Genomic DNA, 25,101 nt, shown 5'->3' with positions numbered 1-25,101 from the left:
ATTCACTCTGGATGCTGAGGGAGGCAAGCCTGCTTGGACTCATTATTTGAGAATTTGATGTGGCCAGGAAACACTGAACGAGGACACTGGTGAGCTTACTCCTTGAGGCTGAGGTTGCCAATCTATTCTCACAAGTGATACTGGATATAAGCATTAGCGTTCAGCCCACATCCCCTTTAATACTAATTCTTGAGTAATAAGAGAGAAACCAGAGCTTATGTCAGAGCAGATCTCACACATGTTGCTTCACTCTGGTGAGCATATGGGAAAGCAGCAAGGGGCTATTTAAGTGATGAAGAGATATCTAACTGCCCCTTATCTTTTCGATCAACTTAAACTCATCTTTTATATTTTCAACTTAAATTAATTCATTTTTCTCTACATTATTTAAAAGTAAGCCTTCTAGAAATAAATGATAGGTAATAGTTTGCAGTTCAAATGACATACAGCACATTGTAATTCCTGGCTTGGTTACTTTTCCTTTGGTCTTTACGGAGGGTGTCAGACTCTATGCATCAGATGAAATAAGGTCTGCTCTTCAAACATTAATAAAGACCTATCATTTTGAAACGGTTACTTATACTTTGTTTAATCTCTAATGGAAAGGATTTCTCTAAATATTTACAGCAGAACGGTTGTCAGAATGAATCGTGAAAAATTGCTGGCATACTCCCAGAAGGAGAGGGCTGGTAGCTGGGGAGAAAGGGGATTTCTGGTCATATAATTTCAAGCAGCCCTAGAATTTTAGGGAGCTTCTTGCTAGGATAGGAAGAGCCTATATTAACAGAAGGTACTTCAGCATGAAAAGAAAGTCAAGTAAGATATTTGAAAAACCACTTTAGTTTATTGCTCTTGTAAAATTGACTTCACCACTGGTTCCAGGTTTAAAGAAGAGAAAACACATAGTTTTCAGAGACTAGATAAATCGTCCACAAATAGAAACTGGTACAAGAAGTGTGTTGAATCATCGAACCCATTCTGACCTGTGATTTGAAAAGCAGTTTCTAGGCGGAATCAGCAGGAAAGCTTCATATATTGGGAGAGAACTACCATTCACTGAGAATATAAATGCAGCATGCCTGTGTTGAGTTACATTGCTTCTCCCCAATAGCCCATAAATTAAGTAGTTTGTCTAAAAACTATTTCATACAAATTTGCAGAATTATAAACATTTTCTTTAGATCACAAACAGTATACTAATGGCATTGGCAAATAGTTTCCAGTGGGTCTCTGGACGCTGAAGATAGCAGTAGTAGTAGGAATCACTTAACGTACTTCTGCAGCTCAACTGGGGAAGAAAAACGGGATTTTCCTATCGCTAGACTTCTGACAAATTCTCAAGGAATGCAACGAATTCTATTACTCTCCTAAGTTGCTCACAATGAGAAGCAGCTCATTCCATCTCGTTACATATATGTGGACAGAACACGTCTACCAAATAACTGGAGATTGCCAGTTGCTAAAACAATCTGACCAGCAAATGAATTCATCTGTATATTTAAAATAGTGGTATTTGTTTCCATATGTTTAAACAAAGATCTAGTAGCCTAAGATCAAAGGAGTAAAGGAATATGCTGAATTCATTCCAGATTAGAAGGAATTTGCAACTTTAAGGATAGTGAGCACTGGATCTTTATGGTTTTGTTTAATTAAAGATCCATCCCACAAGGCAATAGGATATCCCAAGTATTCCAGACGGTGGCAATGGCTTCGAAGCAAACTTTCCCCCGGATTGTTGTGTACAGATCCCTTTGTGCTTGTTGTATGGAAAGATTTAACAGTCTTTCTTTTTCTTATGCTGAAACTTTCCAATGATTTCACTTTTTTTGTTGATAATTTCTACTTATCTGTCACCAGGCGTCTGAAAGGGGTTAGTTTAATTAAGTACAAGGAATCCTAAATTTGCCCTTGGCCTTTTTCTAACTGCAGATTTTAGCACTCCTGTCCTGCCATCATTATACATTACCATCTTCTTATCATTGAAAGCCCTTTCACTAATATTATGTCTAAATTGACCTGGGGATGTTTACGGGGATTTGTTTTCTCTCTCTCTTTCTTTCCTTTCTTTCCCCTTCAGATAATTCTTTTACAAAGACTGAATTCCTGGGGCTCTTTTTATCTGCTCAGGAAGGGAGGAGGCAGACTTGCCATAATGACAGCAGGCCTTCTCTGTGTGGTTTTTGCACTCTTGCAGACAGACAGGTGGTTTATGAGGATTGTGACGTGTACTGCGCCTCCGCCGGCGGCGGTGCTGGTGGCATGTTTCCATCTCGTGCATGCAAAGGGTGAATAACCTATTGAGAAGAAAGTTGGTGGGAAAGCATTGTTTTGGGTAGTTTCCTGCTTTCTGTAGCTCATGATTGCTCCCAATCCTTAGGGACAAGTAACTAGGTCTGAGCACGGAGCAATGTCTCAAGCATGCTGTGATGACCCTCCTCCCAAGGAGCCTGGCTTTCCTCAGTCTAATTACTTCTGGCAATTGTGGTTATTGGGATTTGGCCTAGTGACTCATTGCAACCCAAATTTTCCCAAAGAGCCCCCTTAACAAGCACAATGAGCTCTGACAGGAAGCCCAGACTTCCACCTCGTTTTTACATGGAGTTTTCCCTTAATTTATGGCAAGGTTTGAAAATTCTGTATGTAATTAAAAAGAATGATAAACAAGAGTTAGTGGAGACAACTGCTCAGAGAAGAACAGGTTATGAGAAAAAGGAAAGCATTTTTGAATTAATGATCTGCTCCAAACTTAATCCATTTGATAGAGTTGAGTCTCCCCTCCCCCCCATGCTATTTATAGTAGTCTTACTGATCACCAGTAGTCAAGCTAAGCAAGTCAGGAATTGTAGGGCCTATAAAAGAATGGAGTGTTTACTTCTTGTTAGGCAGTTGCTTTCCCATTAAGGTTTTCCTGACAATAAGGATGGCACTCGGGCACATCACCAATCATCTGGTAAGACATTAAAAATACAAACAAACAAAAAGCCAACCAATCAAAACCCCAGTTGTTCATTATTGAATAGCTTTGGAAATAAGCTTGAGCGTGGCTTGCACCCCATTTTACTTCCACAGTTGCATGGTTTCCTCCCTCGCCAACCACAGCAGCGCAGTCCCCTTCTTCTGAGGGCTGCCTTGCTGGGATCCAGCACACTCTCAGGCCCATGCCTTCCTGTGTGCACTTTGCTCTCTTCCTAGAATGAAGTGATTGATACTCTTTCAGACAGCTCTGCTTGCACAACTCAGTGCCTTGAGTTTATCAATTTCCTATTGAGAAATCGTACCGTGCAGTGAGAGGGCTTTCTGCTGTTGAGATGATACACATCTCCTCCCTTATCACACTTCACACAGGTTTATTTTGTCTGTCTAACCCTCATAAAACCGGCATAGTTTTCATCAGTTGCTCAGCTCTAATGGATGTTCTTGAATTAAGGATCTGAAAATATAGCACTCTCAGTTCTGTACTAGTATCCCCAGGACAAGTTTTAAAACTGAGACTATCTAGGCCCTGTCTCCAGAGATTGTGCCACTTGGACTATTTGTTTTAATTTTTAAAGATCTCCAGGTGATTCTAATATGAACTCAGCATCAGCAATCCCCGTACGAAGGCCCAGAAAGCAAAAATTCAAAATGGAGGTTATTACTAATGGTCTTGGGGAAAGTAACATAAATAACAAATTTTATGAAACATCATAAAGATAGCTTTCTGGATAACAAAAACTGGCCAGGGAAATGTCAATTGTGATTGTAAATTATATCTAAGGGTTTTGACATTTAACTACAGAATTACAGCTTTGCCCTCATCTTTATGCCTAAGTAAATCTTGTGTTGGTCATACTTGGGAAGAAGGATTTTGTAATACGTCAAATAAATCGTGTGATTTTATTGTCTGTGGTATAAAAATGATCAGCAACTTAGGTTAGAAACTGCCTATATGGAAGGTTGAGGAGAGGGGATAAAGGAGAATGGTGAGCTGGAGAATACAAGGAGTGAGAAAGAGCGAGTAAGGAGAAAAGGAGGAGAGAGACTGAGATGGCGTTGGAGAAAGTAATGACTCACGGACCAAGCTCAAGAGTGAAAATAGGGTGAATCTTGAAAGGCTGAACTTTGAAGTTAAACTTGAACGGCAGTCTAGTAACTGAATATCGTCTCTGTGATAACAGAGCAATCAATAAATAATAATAAACAGATAAAATGAAACTCCACATTGCTTCTAGGATGGGTGGGCCGAATGGGGTCTTTTGGGGAGCATGCCAAGTACAGTGATTTTGCTGAAAGGCAAGAAGATATTTAGGGAATTTATTGCTACTATAATATTCTCTTAAAAGACAAATGTAAATGTTAAAGTAAAATACATAGAATGCTACCGTGGCCCTGAAAGCTGTGAAGCTCTACTTTCATATGAGGCATTTAACATGCTTGGACATACCACTCTATCCCCTCTCTGTTAAAATGACACTTGTTCTGTGTATGTGGCAGCCTTTGTCAAGGAAGACTATACTCATACCTGTAAGGTTCCATTGTAGCTGTTAAATGTAGCAATTCTTCTCTTACTTGACTGAATATATGTCAGGGAGGTGGTTTTCTAAATTAAGTAGCTCTTAGATTCTGTTACTTTACAATGTGCGGTAGTGATTTTTATTATGTAGTAATAAAATGCGGGCCGTTTCACCACTCCGTTTCAGGAATGTACTTTCTATTGGGATATAATTACAAATATGCTTTTGAGCATATTTCTAGAAACAGTTTTGGGGACAGAATATACAGCCTACTTTACTGCACATTAATTTTGTAAAGGTGTACAAGAGTAAGATAAATGTAACTCATACTTCTGCCAAGTCCTTAAAATACTGGGAAAAAAATATACTCCCTTTGCTATGAAGCCTCAAAATGAATAGATGGAACCAATAGGAAACCTTGGAGCTGACTATGATAAGAAACTTATGATAGCTGATTAAAGACCAATCAGGGATGTTGCACAATGTAGATGAAGTAACTGCATGCCTTCCAAGTTCATCCTCTCCTGAGATGAGCACACTTCCATTGAGAAATCTGCTTGAAAGTGGCAATGCCACTGATAGAGGCTAGGTCCAAGTCCAGTGTTTCAAAACCATTCAACATCTCACAGTAATGTATTTTCCATTACTAAAAAGTTGTTCGAGTCTCCTTATGATCATTGGCAAAGTAACATGTTCCGTAGGCAGTAGAACTTCTAAGCCTAATCGTCAACTACACAATTTGGCAATTTAGAACTATCATTCATGATACCAGCAACCATTCTTTCACATAACAGAAGGTACTATAACCAAGTAATTCTTGTTGAAAATAACACATTAAAGCATTTAACATGAACCAAGTGATTTAATGTCATCACGCTGACACTGCATGAATAAAAACTTTTCATAAATAAAAGAAAAGGAAAGCATCCATGTTTTTTATATGTCCAGCTATCTTTCCTTCCTTCCTTCCTTCCTTCCTTCCTTCCTTCCTTCCTTCCTTCCTTCCTTCCTTCCTTCCTTCCTTCCTTCCTTCCTTTCTCCCTCCCTCCCCCCTCTCTCTTTTCTATTAGTGACACTACTGTCCTTCACTGCAGCTCTTGTTGGTCTCTGAAATTGGAGCTCAAGTCCTAAGTGTCTTCTAAGCTCCTCAAACTAAAGATAGTTCAAAAGTAAAACACATTTCTTGCCAAACCTACCTGTCTCATTCTTGCTTTGCTTGTGCCTATTATTTTTCTATTTACCGACATCTGAATCCTTATGCTCCTAAATTGATGCCAAATATGGTTTTGCTTCCTTTTCTTCTTCACACTCAATTAAGTGCCAAGGGCTATTGATTTTATTAACATGAGTCATCTGCATTATTCTCCGTCTTCATCATGCATTGTCGTGGTGTAGGCACTTTGTCCTTAAGTGTGGATTATCAGATGTGACTTTTTCTTACCTCCACAGGGCACGTCTAAAAGTTTCTATGACAGGCAAACTGTAACATTCCTCCACTTGGCACTCTGAACGCACTCCAGAAATTGTAAGTCTGAGGACAAGATGAACCTGCCTGGGTGTTACTATTCAAGTCTTGGCTTTGTTTTCAGACAATACCTGAAGGATGCAGAATGTCATATGTGACCCACTCTCCAACTTGAGCAATCACTTGGTTAATCTCTATAGCACATCTTCTGGGTTAAATTTACTTATTACAGATGAATGCCTTTATTTGTTTGCTTTTTTAAACCTAATATACCAAGTTGAGTAAGATGAGTAATTTGAAAGAACTATTTAGCTCCCTGCTCATGAATTTTGTTTCACAAAAAAGATTAATAGTTGTTAAGATTATTGGATGGTGTAGACTTAAGTATTTTTTTTTAAAAATGACTCAACCCTCTTATCTTGTCACAGAGAAAATACTGTCTAATACGGTAACAAGGGTTTGTGTAGGTCATGTAAATACTAGTGACCATGCTGGATAGTAAATCGAGATCTTTAGCTCTCTTTTCACTCTTCCTAATTCTCATTGGGGATTTTCTTTTTTTCAGGTCTCAATCTCTATCAAAAACTCATGAACTTGTTTATTACCAAAACATTAAAGGTCAGATACAACACTATGTAAAACGCCTTAAAGAGTTAGACAGTATTTTGCATAAAATACAGGCAGTTACAATTATGCATGTGTATGATTGAACATGCTCTTTGGTACCACTAAGCTATCTTTTTTTTTAATTTTCCAGAGAACTTTAAGGGTAGTAAATTGTTAGCTACATCACTTGCAGACCTTACAATTAAGGCAGAGATGACCTGAGAAGATAAGAGGCACTGTCAGTTTTTGTTTTGTGAATTAGTACTGTTCAGGTATGAAATGATTTCAGATATTTTATTTAATTGTCGCGTTGTTGAAAATTATCAGGTGGAAAAATGGGAATCTTATCATTCAGTGATGTCCAGACATTTAGCATTCTTGACATACTATGACCCTTGATAATGGAACACTCCATTGTTTTTAGCACTTCTTAATGAATATTAAAATTAGATCGCTAGTAATGCTTCTGAATTAAAAGATGTGATTGGGCACATTAAACAAACAAAAAAATCTCCAGTATCTTTCACTAATTCCTATATATACTTTATGTATATTATTAAGCTTATTTACACAGTATTTCAAATCTATTAGTGACTCAACAAATAGTAATTTCCAAGATGACGTCTTCATTGCAATCTTTTAAAGATTGCAGCAATCTGTCTATATTTTCCCACAAAATCAAAAGCAAGACAGAATCCACCAAGTTATGAGTCAAGATACTTCAAATTATTGCTTTGGAAATAACACCAGTGTGCAATATATTATAAGAAGGGACCACCCTCATTAAGTCAAACACAATTTCAGCACTTTATCATGACTGCCTCTTGCTGTATTCTCAGAACTTATAGATGTTTTCCTAATTGCTACCAAAGTTGATTCTTACATTTCATGAAACACAATATCCACTCTGGTGGCATTTCAAGAATTCACTGAAAGTTGAGAATGGTATTATTTTTCTGAGTGTGAATAGGTGTATGAATCAGGGAAATGCTCAAGTTGAGTGCTTTAAAAGAAGATAAAGAGAAAAAAGTAGTAAATTAGAATATCAGTAATAATTGTCGTTTTAAAGTTTATTTTTGTAATTTCAGAGTAATATTTCAATATTACTTTATGTAAGGTTCTGAAATGCTTTCTCATGAAGGATTAAAAGCACTACACATTTTAAAAATGCTTAGAAATTTAACTGGAAAATATTTTAGACATTTAGTAGCAACGTAGAGATCCCTACCCAGATTCAAATAAACTAAAAGGATCAAATGTCTAATAAAGTAATTTTGTAGTAATATACCAAGGGTTTTTCTATAACAACTTGAAAATCAAATTTTACTGCATGTTGTAATTTCAATTCATTGCTTTCTGGAGACCTAATTTGTAGAACATTAAAAACCGTGGAACTCTTTAATGAAGAAATGGCTTAGTAAAGCCTGGCTACTTACAAGCTTAACTACTGCTCATACTGCATGTTCAAAAGAATATTGAAATATTCGTGGTACACCCTTTTCACTTGCTCTTTCATCCTCAATGCTTAGAGTGACATGGGCTAAAACAACAGTATTTCAAAATACCATTTTTCAGGTGTTTAGGAAAATCGTTCTACTGAAGCAGTAAACATGGATTTAAAATAGAGTAGCAACAAGGAAACAATTTTTCTAGTTCAAAGACGGTTGGTTCCCTTAGAACTTAGAAAGGTAAATGCATTTTTTTTCTACTTTGTGTTGCCACCACTTCCTCAAAAGTTGAATTTATCTTTGATTTTCATTCATACTATGTGATATGCCTTAGATGCACTTTCTTCGACAGATTTTGCTCATATCTCTGTCAAGCTATTTTTCTCAAAACTGAGGCATATAGATGAAGAATGTTGTTCAGGGAGGAAAAACATGTATTGTTCCCAACCTCCACATGAAACATTCAAATTAACATATTAAAATATCAGTGTGTTCTTCTTTCATCTGTTAAATTGTCTTCCAGGACCAGCAGTAAAATCACAAGAGAACATCAGAACCTTACACCATAAGTCTGCATTTGCTATACTGTCATAGCAGTGATCAATATATTCTTCTAAGTATATTATCAGTGTAATTATTTTTGTTGTATTCTTGCTTCTTTTTCATGTTTCTCTAAAGATTGTAGTAGCTAGGTTTTAATTATTAAACTTATAATGAACTTCTAAAACATGCATGGTGTATAGTGTGGAACGATATGATGAAATAATAGATGCTCCTATCTGAAGACCATGGTACCTGATGGCCTGCTTCTGACAGTAACCCTCTGGGGCAGTATCATGCTATAGAGCCCGTTGGATAATCAAATAATGTTAAGCAAGTTTGGTGTGCAATATCTGACATTTGTCCATGTTGTAGCAATACTTATCAAGATTATGCTATTTGAGTAGAATAGTTTATTCTCTAAACATATTGGGAAAATGACAATCTGGAGATCATAAAGTTAATTATTCTAATAGTCTGATATCCTCTCTATGGCAGGGAGATTTGTGGGAGAAGACAAACTTCATTCACTGACTCTCTGGCAGGCTTCTTGGGTTTTGATTCTTAAACTCATTCTCTACAGAAGCAAGATCAATGCCAGCCAAATGACAGTTCTTGTGAAATGTGATGTATTAGGAAGGAATTGCAATTGTTATGATAAGATGATGCTTAAATTTTATGAATATGCAAGCCAAAATTAGAAGGCTTTTTTTTTAAAACCAAACTTCAAAGGAAAAAGATTTCAAGGCTGGAAATGACATTAAAGATGAAGTTTAGGTTTTGTAAATTCACATCCAGGATCCAAATCTGGGACTTGCTGTTAAAAAATCTTGCTGGATGGTAACTTCTTTTGAGTAAAGAGTTCACATTTTATCCTGAATAAATTTATTTTGTCATCACTGAGCACCATATATCAATCAAAATCAGTACAATTTTGATGTGTTTATTCGCCGTAATTACACAGATATTCAAAAGTACAAGATATCTGTTTTAAAGCAATATAGGGTTTTTTAGAGAAAATAGTAGTGCGTAATAATTAGGATCATTTGGATTTTTTTTTTTTTGCCAAGTGGAACTCCGTAGGATACTGATTATTGTACAGAAACAGGAATATTTGCATAACTTGTTGGCTATTTCTGACAACAAATGATGGTTGTTAAGTATGAACATGATTAACTCTGGAATGGCTCTCCTTGCTAGAAAGGGCCTTTGGTACTGAAACATTCAAGAGGCCACTTAAAAAAATTTGGAAATATTTTTAACCTAATTTTTCCACTTCTGTCATTAGTGGTGTTTCTAAAAGTTTAAGAAAATGAAGTTATTTATACAGGGCAAAAGCAATACCCTTAACTGCTCACTTTAGTTGCCCGACTGTGGAAAAAAATAGGGATGTCTGATCAGTTTTAAAATAATTTGACCACTGCTTTATTATTCATTATAAAAAAATTCCCAGTTACTCTTACGGACATTTTTATTCAGATATTTCCCAAAACGTGATCCTGGTTAATTTATGAATGTGTGGCATTAATTTCGAGTTTCTGGACATTGAACAAGGACATTTAACTTTCTGATCCTTGATCCAAAAAAAGTCATGCTGAACCTGCCAAATCTTTCTTCTGTCTACTTAGAGGACACAAGGGGTCGCCCCTCTACCAGGATTGCAGGAGCAACCAAGCTGCAAAGGGAGACTCAAGTGCCTCCCAGCAGCAGTGATGCCTGCAGGAACTCTTTTCCAGACTCACTCCCCTAGAATCACTGGAATTTCAGCACCATTCCACCGATTTCCTCTTTCATCCCCTCAACACAACCAGAGGGCGCCTTTGATCCAAGATCCAGGCAGAGAGAGAGAGAGAGAGAGAGAGAGAGAGAGAGAGAGAGAGAGAGAGAGAGAGAGAGAGAGAGAGAACCTTCTCCTTTCGACTTCACACATCACCCATCTAGTCCCAGCCCAGATGTGCGCACCCGCACCCAGAGTTTCCCCTGCTCTGGTCCTCAGTGGGGAAGAAGAGAAGGAACGCACAGCGAACTTTCCTTGCTTTCTTTTGTTTCCATCAGAAACAGCAGGGACCCAGCCAGAAACTCAGGTACCAGTGACAATAACGCACAGTGGGGAATCTGCCCCACTCGGGCAAGTATGGAGCTCCCAAGGGTGAGTGGCTGTCATGCAGGGCAAAAAGCTGTGTTTCTCCTGAATTCGGTTTCCCCACTGGCCCTGAAACTCAGTGCTCAGTGGACCTAGCTTGCCTGGGTGGGTATGAGGACCTCTGAGCCCCAGGCTGCTGCTTCCGTGCGGCAGGAGAAGGGCCTGAGTGATAGACTGGGTGGGAGGGTTGCACAGAATACAAACCACTCAGAGGCCAAGAATAATAAATCGGATGCCCTGACATGTTTAGTTTAGGCCCTCCTGCACAGAGACGCGATCCGAGAGGCAGTGGAGCCAACTCGGACTCCAAGTCTCTGGCGCTCCCACCCAGCCACGATTTTTAAAGGCAATTTTCAGGTGAATCAAACTTTGTCTGGCCTGGGCTTTGCGGTACAAAGGGAGCTTTCAGGAGACCCTCATGTCCAGGGCCAGGGCAGAGACAAACAGTGGTGAGAGGCGATTAGTAAATTTTCACTCCACACAAGTGTTGTTGTGTCCAGAGAGTTGCAGACGTTCCTGCCCCAAGGGTTTTGCGGGCTGGACACTCAGGGAGAGATCTCATCGGGAGACCAGACAAGGTCGTGGACTGACCAGCCGGAATAGCTTTGCTGAATGATGTCAGTTAGTTCCCCTTACTTACTAGCTCTGGGCTCCTGTGCCCTCCGCCAAGCCAGGGTCGTCCTTAACTCTGCAAAGGGACTCTTCTCTCGCGGGCACCCACAGCAGAGGGGCGCGTCGAGCCACCCGGGAACAAATAGAGGAACCACCCTCGCATCTCTGCCCGTATCTCTGAAAGGTGCCCCATTGCCTCAGACCAACTTTGGTGGAAGCTTCCCGGGAGTCTCCATCTAGTTCCAGAGAGAGCACCCTACACAGCCGCTACAGAACACTCTTCTAGGTATTGGGTAAAGAGCAGTGAGGAGAAGAACTCAGGGGGAACCCCATTCTCTGTGTGTCTGTCTCAGGGGACCCATTTGAAAGACTGAGGTGGCCAAAGCTTCCACATGGGACAGGCAAGGTAAGAAGGTAACTGGAGTTCCAAACCTCCGGAGTTCCTCTCCTTTCAGACTCCAGAGCGTGGGCAGCTCCGCAGACTGTCGTGGAAGCCCCAGCGCCCCTGCACCACTCTACTCCACTCGTGCGCACGTCGTGGAGAGCGATCCCGCAGGCGCTAGCTCACTGCCTCCCTCCCCTCCAGACCCGCCCCAGAATGCTTGCCTTGACTACCGACTACCATAAAGCAGCTCTGCGGCCCAACCAAAGCTCCCCTGAGCCAGATGGCAACTCGAGGTGTGCTGGTGTTGTGCTGGGCCAGTATCAAGCCACCCAAAGGCAGCCCTGCCTGGGGCTCTAGGCCTCCGTTGGAGTCTCCAAAGGAAAGCACACATCGCTAGAGCGAATCTAAGCAAGAAACGAACATTTCCAGACCCCGAATTATAAGGGGGCGGGAGCCAAGCTAGCGCTGGGTGTACAGACCCCAGCTCTGGCTAGAGAAGGAGAGTCCAAGCCCAAACTGTTAATCTCCTATGGGAGGCGTAGGATGGAGGCTGGAAGGACTATTTCCTCTGGCAGCTGACTCTGGACAGGCAAGGAGACAGGTGAATGCGGTGGAAGGGAGCAAATGCTCAACACAAACCAAAACAACAGCAACAACAAAAATCAAAACAAAATAAAAACCCTAAACCAAAAAGCAAACCCTGCACTTACTTCTTCGCTGGCGCCGTCCCCGGGAGGCGTTTTGGCTGCCGATGTATTCCATAAAGTTCAAAATGATAAAAAACCAAGAAATCAGTCGCAAGTGCATAGTAACCCAGTAATGTTTCTCTTCTTTCTCTCTTTTTTTTCTTTTGACTATTAGTTATATTAAATGTTTTTTAATATGTACGTAGGTTTTAGGCGTGTCTATATGGAGCGCTGAAGAACCAGAGCAGCGGGACTTCTCCACTGAGATCCAACAGGCGTGCTGTGATGGCAAGCGAAACGGGGCGGGTGGGCAGGGAAACCAACAATTGCATTCTCAAATTGTCCGAACACAGCCGGCTGCTCTGAGGTGGCTGTCATCGCCGCGAGCGAAGGTTGTAGGAGCCTCCCGGCTGGTTGGCGGCAGGTTAGCCTTGGCTGCGCAGTGGCTGCGGCCGCGGGCGGGATCCCGGCGAGCAGTGACCCCTGGGGCTCAGAGGCTGTGGCGGCTGCAGCAGTGGCTGGGACCTCGGGAGTGCAGGGGAGAGGACGCCGTGGGTACCGTGGCCATGGCCAAGGGGCGCTGGAGAGACCCGAGCTGCTTCTGGCGTTCCCGAGCAGGAGCCGCTCCAGTGTTGGGCAGGGCTGGGAGCACCCCATTCGGGAGGAGGGGGAGGGAGGGGGAGAGAGGGATGGCTGCGGGGGGCGGGGGGAGCTCGGGGGGCGGGGAAGGAAACTGCAACAACCCCGAGCGACCTCAATAACTTTCAATTTCAAGAGGGAAAGAGGGAGCTGGAAAAGTACAGGCGTTGCGATTTGGCAGAGGGACGGGAAGAGGCGCCTAAGGGGTCCCGGGTCTGTGCTGGAGCATCTCTGGACACTGCAAGGACTGCTGGAAAAGGGGAGCGGGGTTGGGAGAGGCCCTCGGAGGGATAATTCGGACCGGGTGAGGTGGGCACACTGGGGCTGGGTGCGCTGATGTTTCTGATCCAGCTGTCCCAAGTACCCCAGACCCCAAAGCTTCTGTTGTCAACATCGTAGACACTCAGTCCCTTGGCTTTACAGAGACCTCCTCACTCCAGCAACCGGTCCTGGGCAACCAGCCTCTCCTCTCTTCCACCGGAGTCACTTGTTTCCTGGGTTTTCTGGTCACAGATTCCTCCCAAGCTCTCCTTAGCCGGTCTCGGTTTCTCTCTGCTGCTGTCTCCTTCAACGCCCCCCCCCCCTTTTTTCAATGAAAGTAACTGTGATCAGGTGCTGGGCAGGTGATCCCAAGGGGTGCTTAGATGGGCTTTATCCTTCATCCTGAAGGTGATTTACCTGATCTCAAGAGGAGGACCCAAGGTGTGTGCTTTGGGGACCTTCTGGATGGAAAAGCTATTGTGCCGAGGCTTTCTTCCAAACCCAGCCTTTGCTGTGGCTCTGGTAGATTCCTCCTCCCCTCAGGCACTTCCCCCTGTATTCAGCTCGCCTGTTAGGCGCTCTCTCTTGTCTCCTAATGTTCTTGAGAGGATCTGTTGTACATTTTGGCTTCTCATCTGGGAGCCTGGGAATACTATGTGGAAAGACTGTCCCCATTTCGGGGGAGTTCAAAAAGGTCCATTTCTTGCTTCTGTTTCCAGCGCAAATCGGGTGGGGGTGGAGGACTCATGGCAGTAGCAGGAAAAAAACCAGGTTCTCAGGTCAACACAGCACTGTGGAAGAGTCAGGGCCCTGAGGTGCTATCCACTGTTGAATTCCTAAGTCTTCCACAGTAGCACAAACCCATACACTCTGCTGTCCTTCCTGGTGTTATTTTGTTAAAGGTTACAAACCTCAAGGCATTTTTAACATAAACCTGCTCTGAGAGTACTTAATAGTATTCCAAAGGGTTCTGCAGTGCCAAAGCTTTATGCAAGGCTGGATGCAAGCAGACCACTTTGAAAACAAAGTGAGATGTGCAGGGTTGCCTTCAATTTATCTGCCCACAAATTAGAGAAGAAGCAAAGGTCATAGGCCCTACCTGTCCCATTTTGTAATCTTTCAAAACACCCCAGGTTACCGATCTCTGGAATCTTTTTACCTGGATGTTTCTTATATGCCCCCAAATTGGGGCTGAAGAGATGAAATGGCCTGGATACTAAAGTCAGGGAACTTCAAACAGGCATTCTTTGCTAAGCTTTAAGATCTAGCATCTGGGAGGCTGGCCTTTTCCTGCTAAGTCTTTATTAAATGTCTATTATTTTGCCTACTTGTATTGGAAATTTGAAAGCAGGCATAATATCCTGTAAGTTTGATATATGAGAAAAGCAGTAATCCTGTCAAGAGTATGATTTTTTAAAACTTGTTTTTAAGAATTCCCATTTACCACACAGTTTCTTTTTCTGCGGTAAAACCTTTTTTTCTGAACATTCCACAAGTAGCAGGACTTGCATGAGATACACACACACACACACACACACACGCACGCACACACACAATACTCACGCACACACACACGCATACATTGCTGGGGGCAGGCACTCTGCATCAATTGTATAACATCTACTGGTAAATGACAGTTTATCACTCTGAACTAGAAAAGTCACAGATGCCCACTCGATTCCAATAATGATTGTCTGGTACAGAAGTCACTATATTCCTCTGTGTCTGTCCCCATCAGCTTTTTTGTTCTTTCTTGCTTAATACCCCAGATTCAGAATATCTGCACCATAAAATGTGGAGGATTTAGAAGCTATGGGAGGCTCCCTTTGAAGAGGACTCCAGAGACTGCCTTTCTAATCCAGGATACTTGAGCAGGACATGATGAGATCGCAAAAGGCATATAAAAAAGCAATTTGGTGAAAAGTTCAGGGAACTTGGCATGCAGAGAGACACTCACTTCTCACCGTCTGCTCTACAGACATATGTTCCTTAGAATGGGAACAGGAATGGCAGTGTAAGTAAATAAACAAACCCAGTGAACTAAGGTTCTTGAGCCATCCCAGAAAAGAAGTGTTAGACTCAGTGGGCAGGAAAAGCTTGTCAAGGAACAAGCACCGTTCAGAGGAAACATAAGGAAAACATTAAATAAATGGGGAGAGCATTCTTTCTTTCTTGACACTCGACTTTAGAATAACTTATTTTTTTTTTTTGGTCCATGTTACCTTAGTATTAAATGTGTGTTTACTTGTCTGACTGAGTCTTACATTCCCTCAGCTGTCCCAGAAGCTTACAGAAGGCGTGCCATGGACTATTTTGTGCAATAAAGTACCCATTTTTCCAATTCAGTAAAGAAAACAATGCTTGTAGAAATTGGCAGTACCTCTCAGAGCGCCAGACTAAAGCAAGTTTAAAGCCACGGGTGCAGCACAGAGTTTGAAATTTTCTTCTGATTTTACCATTTGTCAGATCAAACTGGAATTAAGAGTTGGAGACTCAGGGCAAGAGAAGAGTATGGGTTTGGATAAACACGGGGAGATAAACATATCCAGAATCAGACTGTAATTTCTCATCTTTCCTCACTGCGTCCTCTGACCAGGCAATGACAACAGTAACAAGTTATTTTTATCCGCTGCAGCAGTGGCACTTTAGGGAACAAAAATGATTGTCATACTGTTGAACCCATACAGCAAATATACGGAAGGGAGCTTGCCCCAGAATGAGAGAACAAACCCAAGAGTCTGGAATGGGGGACAGCTCATAGTGACCGAGAGATGTTTGCCAAAGCTGGAAGTGACATCAGTCAGTATAACGCTGAACCAGTATGCAGATTTGGAAAACGCTCCACTCTCTATTCACCCAGATCTGGATGCTTCTGCGTGATCAAATCCAACAGGGTATTTCTAGCAAGGTCTGTGTTACTAATGTGGCTAGGAGCTATCCTGGAAACATGGAGCTGATAGGTTATATAAAAGTCATTGGAATTAGTAGATGGAATCTACCCACTATTTTAGACAGAGATAGAATTATTTGATCAATTTAAGAAGCAATTCAATGGACTGCCGCATTAAGAAAATGGGAAAATGAAGACATGGAGTAGATAAGAGGGCTGCCTATCAACACTTAGGAATGTTGCTTCTCCTAGATGAAGTCAGGAAATGTTTGTAAAATTGTGTTGAGCACTGTCCTGCGTGTTTTTATTTTAAAACTAATTTCTCTCATGACATCATTTAACTGAGTATCTAGCAGTATTCACTGCAAAGAATGTAACACCCCAGAAAATGCTGCTTGATTAAAGCATTTTACTGTCAGGAAACTGTGTATTGTAATGAGAAAGCACAGGTTTAGTAATCTGTACCATCGTGGGTCCTGGCTCGCATTTTCACTGTGTTTATGTGTTTCTTCATTTGAAGAATGAAGAAAATCAATCAAGTGATTTCTAAAGACTCTGAATGCTCTGAAAGTAATGACAATACCTTCCAAACAGAGAGACGGGCTTGTAATTCCAAATGTGGAAGCTATTTCTAGATGTATGACATCATAGTTAGCACTTACGGAGTTGTGTTTAATTGAATAGGTCCAGATTTAGAAATCTGCTTTCGAATGGATCCCTTTGCTGGAAATATCCAGCCCTTTACAAGAATCCTAAATGACTCTGGTCTAGCAAAGCAAATCCAGGACTAGTTTAATCTGTCTCTGTCGACTTTGGGATCTCATTCAAGTGTACATCATAAACCCTAACTTCTGGGTATTCTCTTTGGGGAAGTGGGGAAAGTGATTCCTACATCTCATGGAGATATTGATCCATTTTAGTTTGAGTTTGTGAATCATACAGGAGTTGATTCACATGGGCTCTACTGAGCAGGGTTTTTTTTTTCCTAATCTCATGTCACTTTATCTTTTCAGCTAAAAGAATAAAAAGCTTCATTTCCCCCCATTTGTGTCTCTTTTTTCATAAGGATGTATATCTGTGCTTCCTTTGTTCCTGAAGACTCTTCAGAAGGTTCACAATAAAGCCTGCGTGACTGTGCTCACACCTTTAGGCTGTCAAATTGCTACGAAAGACATGAAAGTTTTACAGCATATAGAAGACTATAGAAGGAGGGATGCTAATGAAAACAATTGCCGTTGCACTGACATATCCCTCCTCAAAACAGGTCTCCAAGCGCGTAGTTTCCAGGATGAGACATTTGGGAAAAAACAAAAACAAAAAAACAAAGTCACATGTGGTCAATCTTATGTAGAAAGTACCGTTTAATACTTGACATTACCTTTTGATCTGATTTTGTTAGCACCTCTGTCCCCGAGGAAGTTGGCAATGTTGGATGCAGTCACCAGAGCTCCTTCCCACTGGTTTCCAGTTCAATCGGTGCATGGCAGCAAAGATTGCTTCTGTCCTCTTCCTGCTCTGACCTCGTTCTGGAAGTAGGTGTACCCCATGGGGGTGGGGCGTACATCTTTGAGGAGCAGCACCTTTTCATAAATCCAGCTAGTTCTCAACCAGGTTTTTATACCATAACATTATATCTCCTCCTTACTCTTTGAGTGCAGCTGACAAAATAACTTCTGACTTTTTCTAATTTCGGGGTAACTTACCATTTCCCTTTGATTCCTTTTGTTTTGTAAATGCCATTTAAAATCTGATTTGACAGTAACATTTTCTGGAGATCCCTCCTGAGCCCCTTAAGTGTCACAAACTTATCAAAGCTGGGACTTGAAACTAGGTTGTCTGATTAAAAGCATTGTCTCCTATACCATTTTATCCTGCCTCTCCAGAGAAAAATATGCATATTAAAACTGAGTTAGTTGAGCATGGTGGCACGCACAATAATTTCAGCACAGAGGAAGCAGAAGCTGGTAGATGTCTATGAATTTGAGGCTAGCCTAAATTTGAGTTTCTGGATTAGGGCAGGTGGAAGGGAAATTCTTTATAGTAACAAATGGTCAAGCAACAGACACCAGAGCAATGTCATGGGTTCAATCAGTGTGAATTTACCAGAATCACAATGGCAATTGAAAAGCAAAGTTCATGTTCAAAATTATAGCCAGGCAATGGGAAACAAGGGGACAAACAGGAAAAGAAAGAGCAAAGCAGCCAGGAAACAGCCGCAGCAAAAGCGAAAGCTGACTTTGGTTTCCAGGCATGTTTTCACTAAGGCACTCTTTATTTATTTTTTTCCTGCTAGGCTAACAATATCTCCATAAGTGACTAACGGTAGTTTATGTAAAAGGACTGACAGCTGTCAATCAGTCAACTACTCATCTCACACGTAGTTGTTGGATGTCTCCTCTGACTCCATTTATTGACTGAAGTAGAGTGCCATCTTTCAGGCAAGAGTGTGGAAGGGCTGACTTTACAGGGCTTCTGTGTCTCCGACTGAAAGCCACGGCAGAGTTTATGATGAGCTTAGCAGCACACAGAGGACATGAAGGTGTGTGCTCAGCGATGTTTAGGGCGTCTATTCTTAGAGTAGAAGCTACCTTTAATGGAGGAACACCAGCTGCTCCACCTACACTTATTCTCCACCTATCCATTTGTTACTGCCATATATGTACGTAGCTACTTTGGTTCAACTGGTTATTTTTCTTATTTTCTTTTTCTACAGCTACTAAACATGTGGCAAATACCATCTAGGACCTAGTGACACACAACAGAAGAGACTAGGACCCTGTGCTAATTGAAGTTGCCCTCACTGAGGGAGGCAGACAGATAAATGATTAAGCTTTCTATGTGATAAGTGCTAGGTGATAAGAGTGTGCTCTGGGAAGAAAAAAGTCACCTGGCAACTTCTACGGATGATGCAGTGTTGGGCGTATGGATGATGAAACCTACTGTAGATAAGGACCTGTTCCTTCCTCTGCTTTAGACCATTCCTTCCTTTGCTTTAGACCGATTCAGTGGTGGGGAGAAAGCATTTTCTCCCCCTTGTTTTATGGCGGTCAGTGGCTTCGGTTGGCTGCCTGTTCACTAGGGAGGCAGCCACACTCCACTGGTGTCATGTGCCCTCCTCCAGCGATTCACTGTGTTGTGTTGACGGTGTGGGAGGGCTGTTAATGGATGATGCCTGGTGTTGGGGTCTATGCAGGTTCATGATTCAACCAGTTTACTGTAGCTGTGGGCAGGGTCCTATCAGGTGAGAACAATGACATTTCATCCCTCATATTTCCTAGAAGTGTTTGAGGAATTTAGAGTAATTGTAAAGAAATGGATGTTGACCTTCCCGACCTAACTGCGCCTGTTTATATTTCCCACTCCTCTACACGACATCTCTTGTTACTCATGACATGGTCTTCCCAGACAGAGGTTTGTACACCCATTATCAAAAGTCTGACCAGTGAGGCTCATACATTTGGTTTTCCAGTCTTGTTCACGCCAGACATTCCAGACTTTGCAGTTCCATCCTTGCACTTGTTAGTTATAAGGACTGGCTAACCCTTCCAGTCCTCTTTTCTTCTATATAATACTTTTTCTCAGGGAGCTCATTCTGATTTCTCATTGGCCTGTGAGAAGTGTCCATTATGGAGACCAAAGCTGCTGTTTTGTTGAATGATGCTCTTCATGTTATTCCACCCACCACCTCCCTCTTCTTGCTGGGTACCATTCTGTGCTTATCAGAAGAATTGACTCACTAGTATTTAGCAAGAAGAGAGGAAGTAAAGACTTTGCTTCCCAGGGAGCTTGTGTCAGTCATACATTGCTGAACTACAAATTACACCCATGAAGAGTGACCTAAAATGCCAGCTATTCATGATTTCCCACAACCCCTTGGGTGAATTAGCCACCCACTGTCTTCCCATGGGTTTGTCATGCGCAGCATCAGCTTACAAGTCACTGGAAAAGGGAACAGGGCAGGCCTCTTCTACCAGATATTTCTTCATTTTCAGAGTACAATGCTCTTTTGGTTCTGTACTGGGAGGAGAGAAGTTTCAGGGGATGTCCTCTAATGTCTGTTCTATTGTGTTTTGGTTTGGGCCCAAGAAAGTTGTGGGACCAGTCTAAATTCCAAGGTTCATTCAGTAGACCTGAACATTTGATAGAACTGAGCTGCAAAGAACTGTTGGCTGTCTTTAATACAGAGCTATTGAACATACTAATCTCTGTTTGAGGTCAAGTTTTCACATATTTTTGATGAATCAAAAAATTTGGTATTGAGCAAACAGAAGTTTATTACACACTCTATCTGACCATTTAAAGAGTACTTTCATAGTCTAGATTAAGTCTTACTCAATTGAGTTTTGGTTCTACTCTTTAGACCTTAGAATATAGTAATACAGAGCCTAACTTTGTGTTTTATGCTTCCAAGTAAAAGGAACTATGGTTTGGAACTCAAAGGGAAATAGCTTTAAAGGAATCTCAACATTGGGTAAAGTTGTAAAGGTTTCTCCTGCAGAATTTTAGCATGCGATTTTCATGGTTTCTCTCTGGTTTTCTTGAGAGTTGGATAGGTAAATGTGACAGCCAAAGCCCCTTGTGGAAAGGATCCTTATAGAAATACCTTGCCAGACAGACTTCCTCTTGTTTACTAAGAGTCAATGTCAAAATTTAACATGGTACTGCATAGTTAACTGCAGATTATATTCCCTAACCTTGAGACTTAGTCAAACAAAGAAGGATCACTTTCTCTACACTATAGATTTATCTTGAGGGTTTAAGAAAGGAGACAAGGGAAGCAATGTCTTTGCTCACTCAGTTCTACTTGATACTTTGACTTACTTGAGAGTCACTTGTTACTTTTGGATGAATGTCTGGTGCAGATCATTACTGTGGCATTAATATTCAATGCTTGTATTGTTTACTGTTCTAAAGACAGTGGTACCTGGTGGAATGGAGCCTAAAAATGAGGTGCACTAATGTGTCAAGTAATAACCAACTTTATTCAGAGCATCAGACAGTTTATACCCTGGGCACCACATGGTTTCCTATTTTCTGGATTCTGATCAGTTGAGATTTTCTGTAATGGTTTCTAGCTTGGGAAAGGATCGAGCAAGGAAAGGAAAAGGGAAAACAATGTAATTATATTTTTAATTTTAAAAAACACCCCAAATATTTTCTCTTTAAGATTTCCTAATCTTAAGTATTTTGTTATTGAAAATAGGTTAAGATGCATAGTTCTATAGCTTTTCCCACTTGTGTATTGAAACATAATTCCAAATAATACTCATAAAAGTGGGTTCTTTTGGGGGGAGGCAATTAAGTCATGAGAATGCTACCTTTACAACTTGAGTTAGTGCCTTACAGAAATTCTAGACAGCTTCTTTGTCCCTTTAACTATGTGAGATCTGAGCCACAAAATGCCATCTTGTCATCCTCATCTTTGAAGCTGAGAGAACACCATTAGCACAAGCCAACCATGCTGACTCCTTGATTTTGGACATTCCATCCTCTGTAACTGCTCACTACATATCACAAATCCTTTGTTGTTAACCCAGAAGATAATAACTAATCAAAATTCAGAGAGTAAGTGACAATACAAGACTCATCACAAATAGGACACTGCTATCATTGTCCTTTCCTACTACAGTTCAGGGACCTTGGGAACAGGAGGTAGCAAGAATAAGACACTGAGGTTAGGGTGGATGGGGCAGGGTAGTGTCTTCTTGACAAAACAAGGCCACTACACTCATAAAGTACAATATCTGTGCCTGTCTGAGGAAGACTTACACAAAATCAAGGCAGTCAGTATTCTAGAAAAGAAGAAAGAGCTCAAGAGCCCTCACTTCTAGCTAAGGAGTTATTGAGCAGTTGATGAGGGAAAGTCAATTTCCTCTCAGGATGTGTCCTCTAGAAACTTAACCATGCTCCCGTGGATGGCTAAAAACTCATGATTATGTAAACAGCACAGTGAACTCTGTGAGTAATCAAAAAATAGCCAAAGTTGAGAGATAGTCTATGTAGAATGTGAATATGGGAGGAATTACAGGAGATAGTCTATGTAGAATGTGAATATGGGAGGAATTACAGGCTATGGAATAATCTTTATACACTGGGAATAGATATTACTCTCATTTGTTAATAAAGAGCTGATTGGCCTATAGCTGGGCAGGAAGAGATTGGGCGGGAGAACCAGACTAGAAGGACAATGGGAAGAAAAAGGAGGGAGTCTCAGGAGTTTCGAGATAAACATGCTGTGCTGAGATAAGGTACCAAGCCACGTGGTAGAACATAGATATAAATACGAGTTAATGAAAGTTGTAAAAAATAGTAACAAGCCTACGCTATTGGCAGAGCATTTATAATTAATAATATGTCTCTGTGTGGCTATTTGACGTTTTCTTCAAGATTTATTCATTTATTAAGTATACAGTATTCTGTCTGCATGTATGCATACAGACCAGAAGAGGGCACCAGATCTTACTGCAGATGATTGTGAGCCACAGTGTGGTTGCTGGGAATTGAACTCAGGACCTCTGGAGGAGCAGTCAATGGTCTTAACCGCTGAGCCATCTCTCCAGCCCTCTGTGTGGCTATTTGAAGTGGGCTGGTAGAACAGCGCTGACCGGTGGTCCTGATGAAAATTTCCACCTACATCTACTGGGAGAAAATGTAAGTGAATAGGATTTTTCACAAAAGCACTGTATGAATTTTCAGAGAATAAAAAAATATAATAAAAAATAGATTAATCATCCTGAGGTATTTGGTTCCAAAAGAAAGAACAAACACATCATATACTTATATACAGGCCCAGACTAGATTCTAATAAATAAGTCCTTGAAGATTTTTCTCCCAAATAATTATAAGAATGATTTACATTTCTTTTCTTTCCTTCTGTGTGAGGGGATGTCTGTTTGTGTTTCATAACTAAAATCACTTGTAGTTGTCATATAAGCCATTTGTAAAGCAAGTAGTCCCATGAAACTTAAGAGCAAGTGCATCATTAATGCAGCGTGTCCTTCTGAAAAGATTCTTGACTTTCTGTGGGAGAAGAGGTCCTAACTTATGCTGAGAATTATCAGATGTATTTGAGAAATATGTCTAATATGGAATTTAAATAATTATCTTGAAGGGGCAAAAAGTGAGGCAAGAAAGAGGAATTCTTCAGGAAAAAGTGTAGGTATAATTTAGTGAGCAAGCACTGCGCAGTGCATCTGAGGCCTTGGTTTTGTTATTAGTTTCTTTTCTTTTATGAAAAGTATTTGCCAAGAAGCAACTTAAAGAAGGAAGGGAGGGTTTATTTGGATTTACAATTGAGGAGATACAGTCCTTCATGGAAGGGAAGGAATGGTAGATGGGATAGAGTCACTGGTTTCGTGTCATTATCAATTAGGACGTAGAGAATTGGATATGAAGTGATAGGCAATTACCTCCTGCCCATAGGGACCCATTTCCTTCATTGAGGCCCTGACTTCTAAAAGTTCTACAACCTTCCCAAAATAGAGCGAGCAGAGACCCAGTGTTAAACGTATGAGCCAAGCCCACAGGGTGACTATTAGGGGTCAGGTAGAGGGGTGGGGTAGAAGAGAGCATTTCACTTTCTTGTTTGTTTGTTTGTTTTAGAGACAGGGTTTCTCTCTGTAACAGCCCTAGCTGTCCTGGGAGTAAGTCTGTAGACTCCTCACAGGGATTTGATGGGGGATTCCCCTCTGTAAGGTGTGAATACCATTGGTTAATAAAGAATCTGTTTCAACCAGTGCCTCAGCAGAGTAGAGCTACCTAGGGTGTGGTCAGTGAGAAGCCGTGTAGCCCTGCCAGAGACAGATGCCAGAACTTTACCTTGTAAGCTACAGCCTCGTGGCAATACACAGATTAATGGAGATGGGTTCATTTAAAATATGAGTTGACTGGAAATACGCTTAAGCTATTGGCCAAACAGTACTTCAAATAATATAGTTTTGTGTGGTTATTTTGGGTCTGAGCAGCAGGGAACAAGCATGCGGCCTTCCAACAACAGAGATCTGCCTGCCCCTGCCCACCCGAGTAGATTTCACTTTTCCAACAGGAGGTATGAGTGGTTCAAGAGAGACCACTGGTTTTAAAGATGACTGTGTGTGATGCAATAATAAAAAGAAAGCACCCTTGCAATTTTAGTGAACTCTTATAGCCATGGGTAAAGAATAGCAAGCAAATCACTCAGTCAATTGTTTTAAAGATAATTTAAAAATACTCTAATAATGATCTGCCTGATGGTGTGTCTGACGAGCCTGGAAAAGACCACTAAGACCATGAAGACTGGAAGTAGTGTGCACTTCTGAACACTAAGGTGCAAAACTGAGAGCACGATAGCATTTTGTATCTTAACCATTTCTTTCTAAAATTATCAAAATTGCTACTGTAACTTATATTTGCTAGTAATGATTACATAAAAATATTTTTATCTTCCGTGACCAGTTTCTAAATTGATGCTAGAGGGAACCCTCAAATAAGGATGCAGTTATCCTTAACTGGATGCTAATATCTATATTGCATGCAAACTTAAGGGTGGCCCCAACTACCAAAAAAGACTTTACCTAATAATCTTGAAATAGATGTACTTTCGTTTCCTGAAAATTATATTGTCCTATAATTCCTCTTTCCGTTGAGTCCTACTGTTCATCCTTTGAACAGGAGGGCGAATGCAACCTAGACTATGGTGTCATTGTTTTGGTTTGAGTTTCAAAGCTCCTTTTTGTGGATTTCTAGTAATAATAGTCTCATCATGGATTTCTTTAGTGATTTCTAGAGTCACCTTTTATACATTCATATATACATATGTATACACACACAATACACACATATAGGTAGATAAATGCGTACAGGCTAAGTTGTCTAACTATGCAATTTCACTGAAAAACGCAGGGCAGTGAAAATTCAGGAATTCAAAGATACCCTTGTTAGAGGAGAGAAGGAGA

At 41.1% G+C, this 25,101-nt stretch overlaps 1 protein-coding gene across 1 annotated transcript in view; it reads right to left on the bottom strand.

Moving 5' to 3' along the window:
* The window catches only part of Rspo3 (R-spondin 3), an 84,724-nt gene extending 71,735 nt beyond the window's left edge, over window positions 1-12,989 (bottom strand). The window contains exon 1 of the mRNA XM_048425375.3: window positions 12,403-12,989. Coding sequence (XP_048281332.2) covers window positions 12,403-12,499 — 97 coding nt within the window. The 5' untranslated portion in view covers window positions 12,500-12,989. The remainder of the gene's footprint in view (window positions 1-12,402) is intronic.
* Between the last annotated feature and the right edge of the window lie 12,112 nt (window positions 12,990-25,101).

This window comes from Myodes glareolus, chromosome 1 (assembly GCF_982192425.1).
Source record: "Myodes glareolus chromosome 1, mMyoGla1.1, whole genome shotgun sequence".
NCBI classification, from domain to species: domain Eukaryota; kingdom Metazoa; phylum Chordata; class Mammalia; order Rodentia; family Cricetidae; genus Myodes; species Myodes glareolus.
The sequence above is the reverse complement of the archived record's forward strand: the minus strand, read 5'-3'. Positions and strand labels throughout refer to the sequence as shown.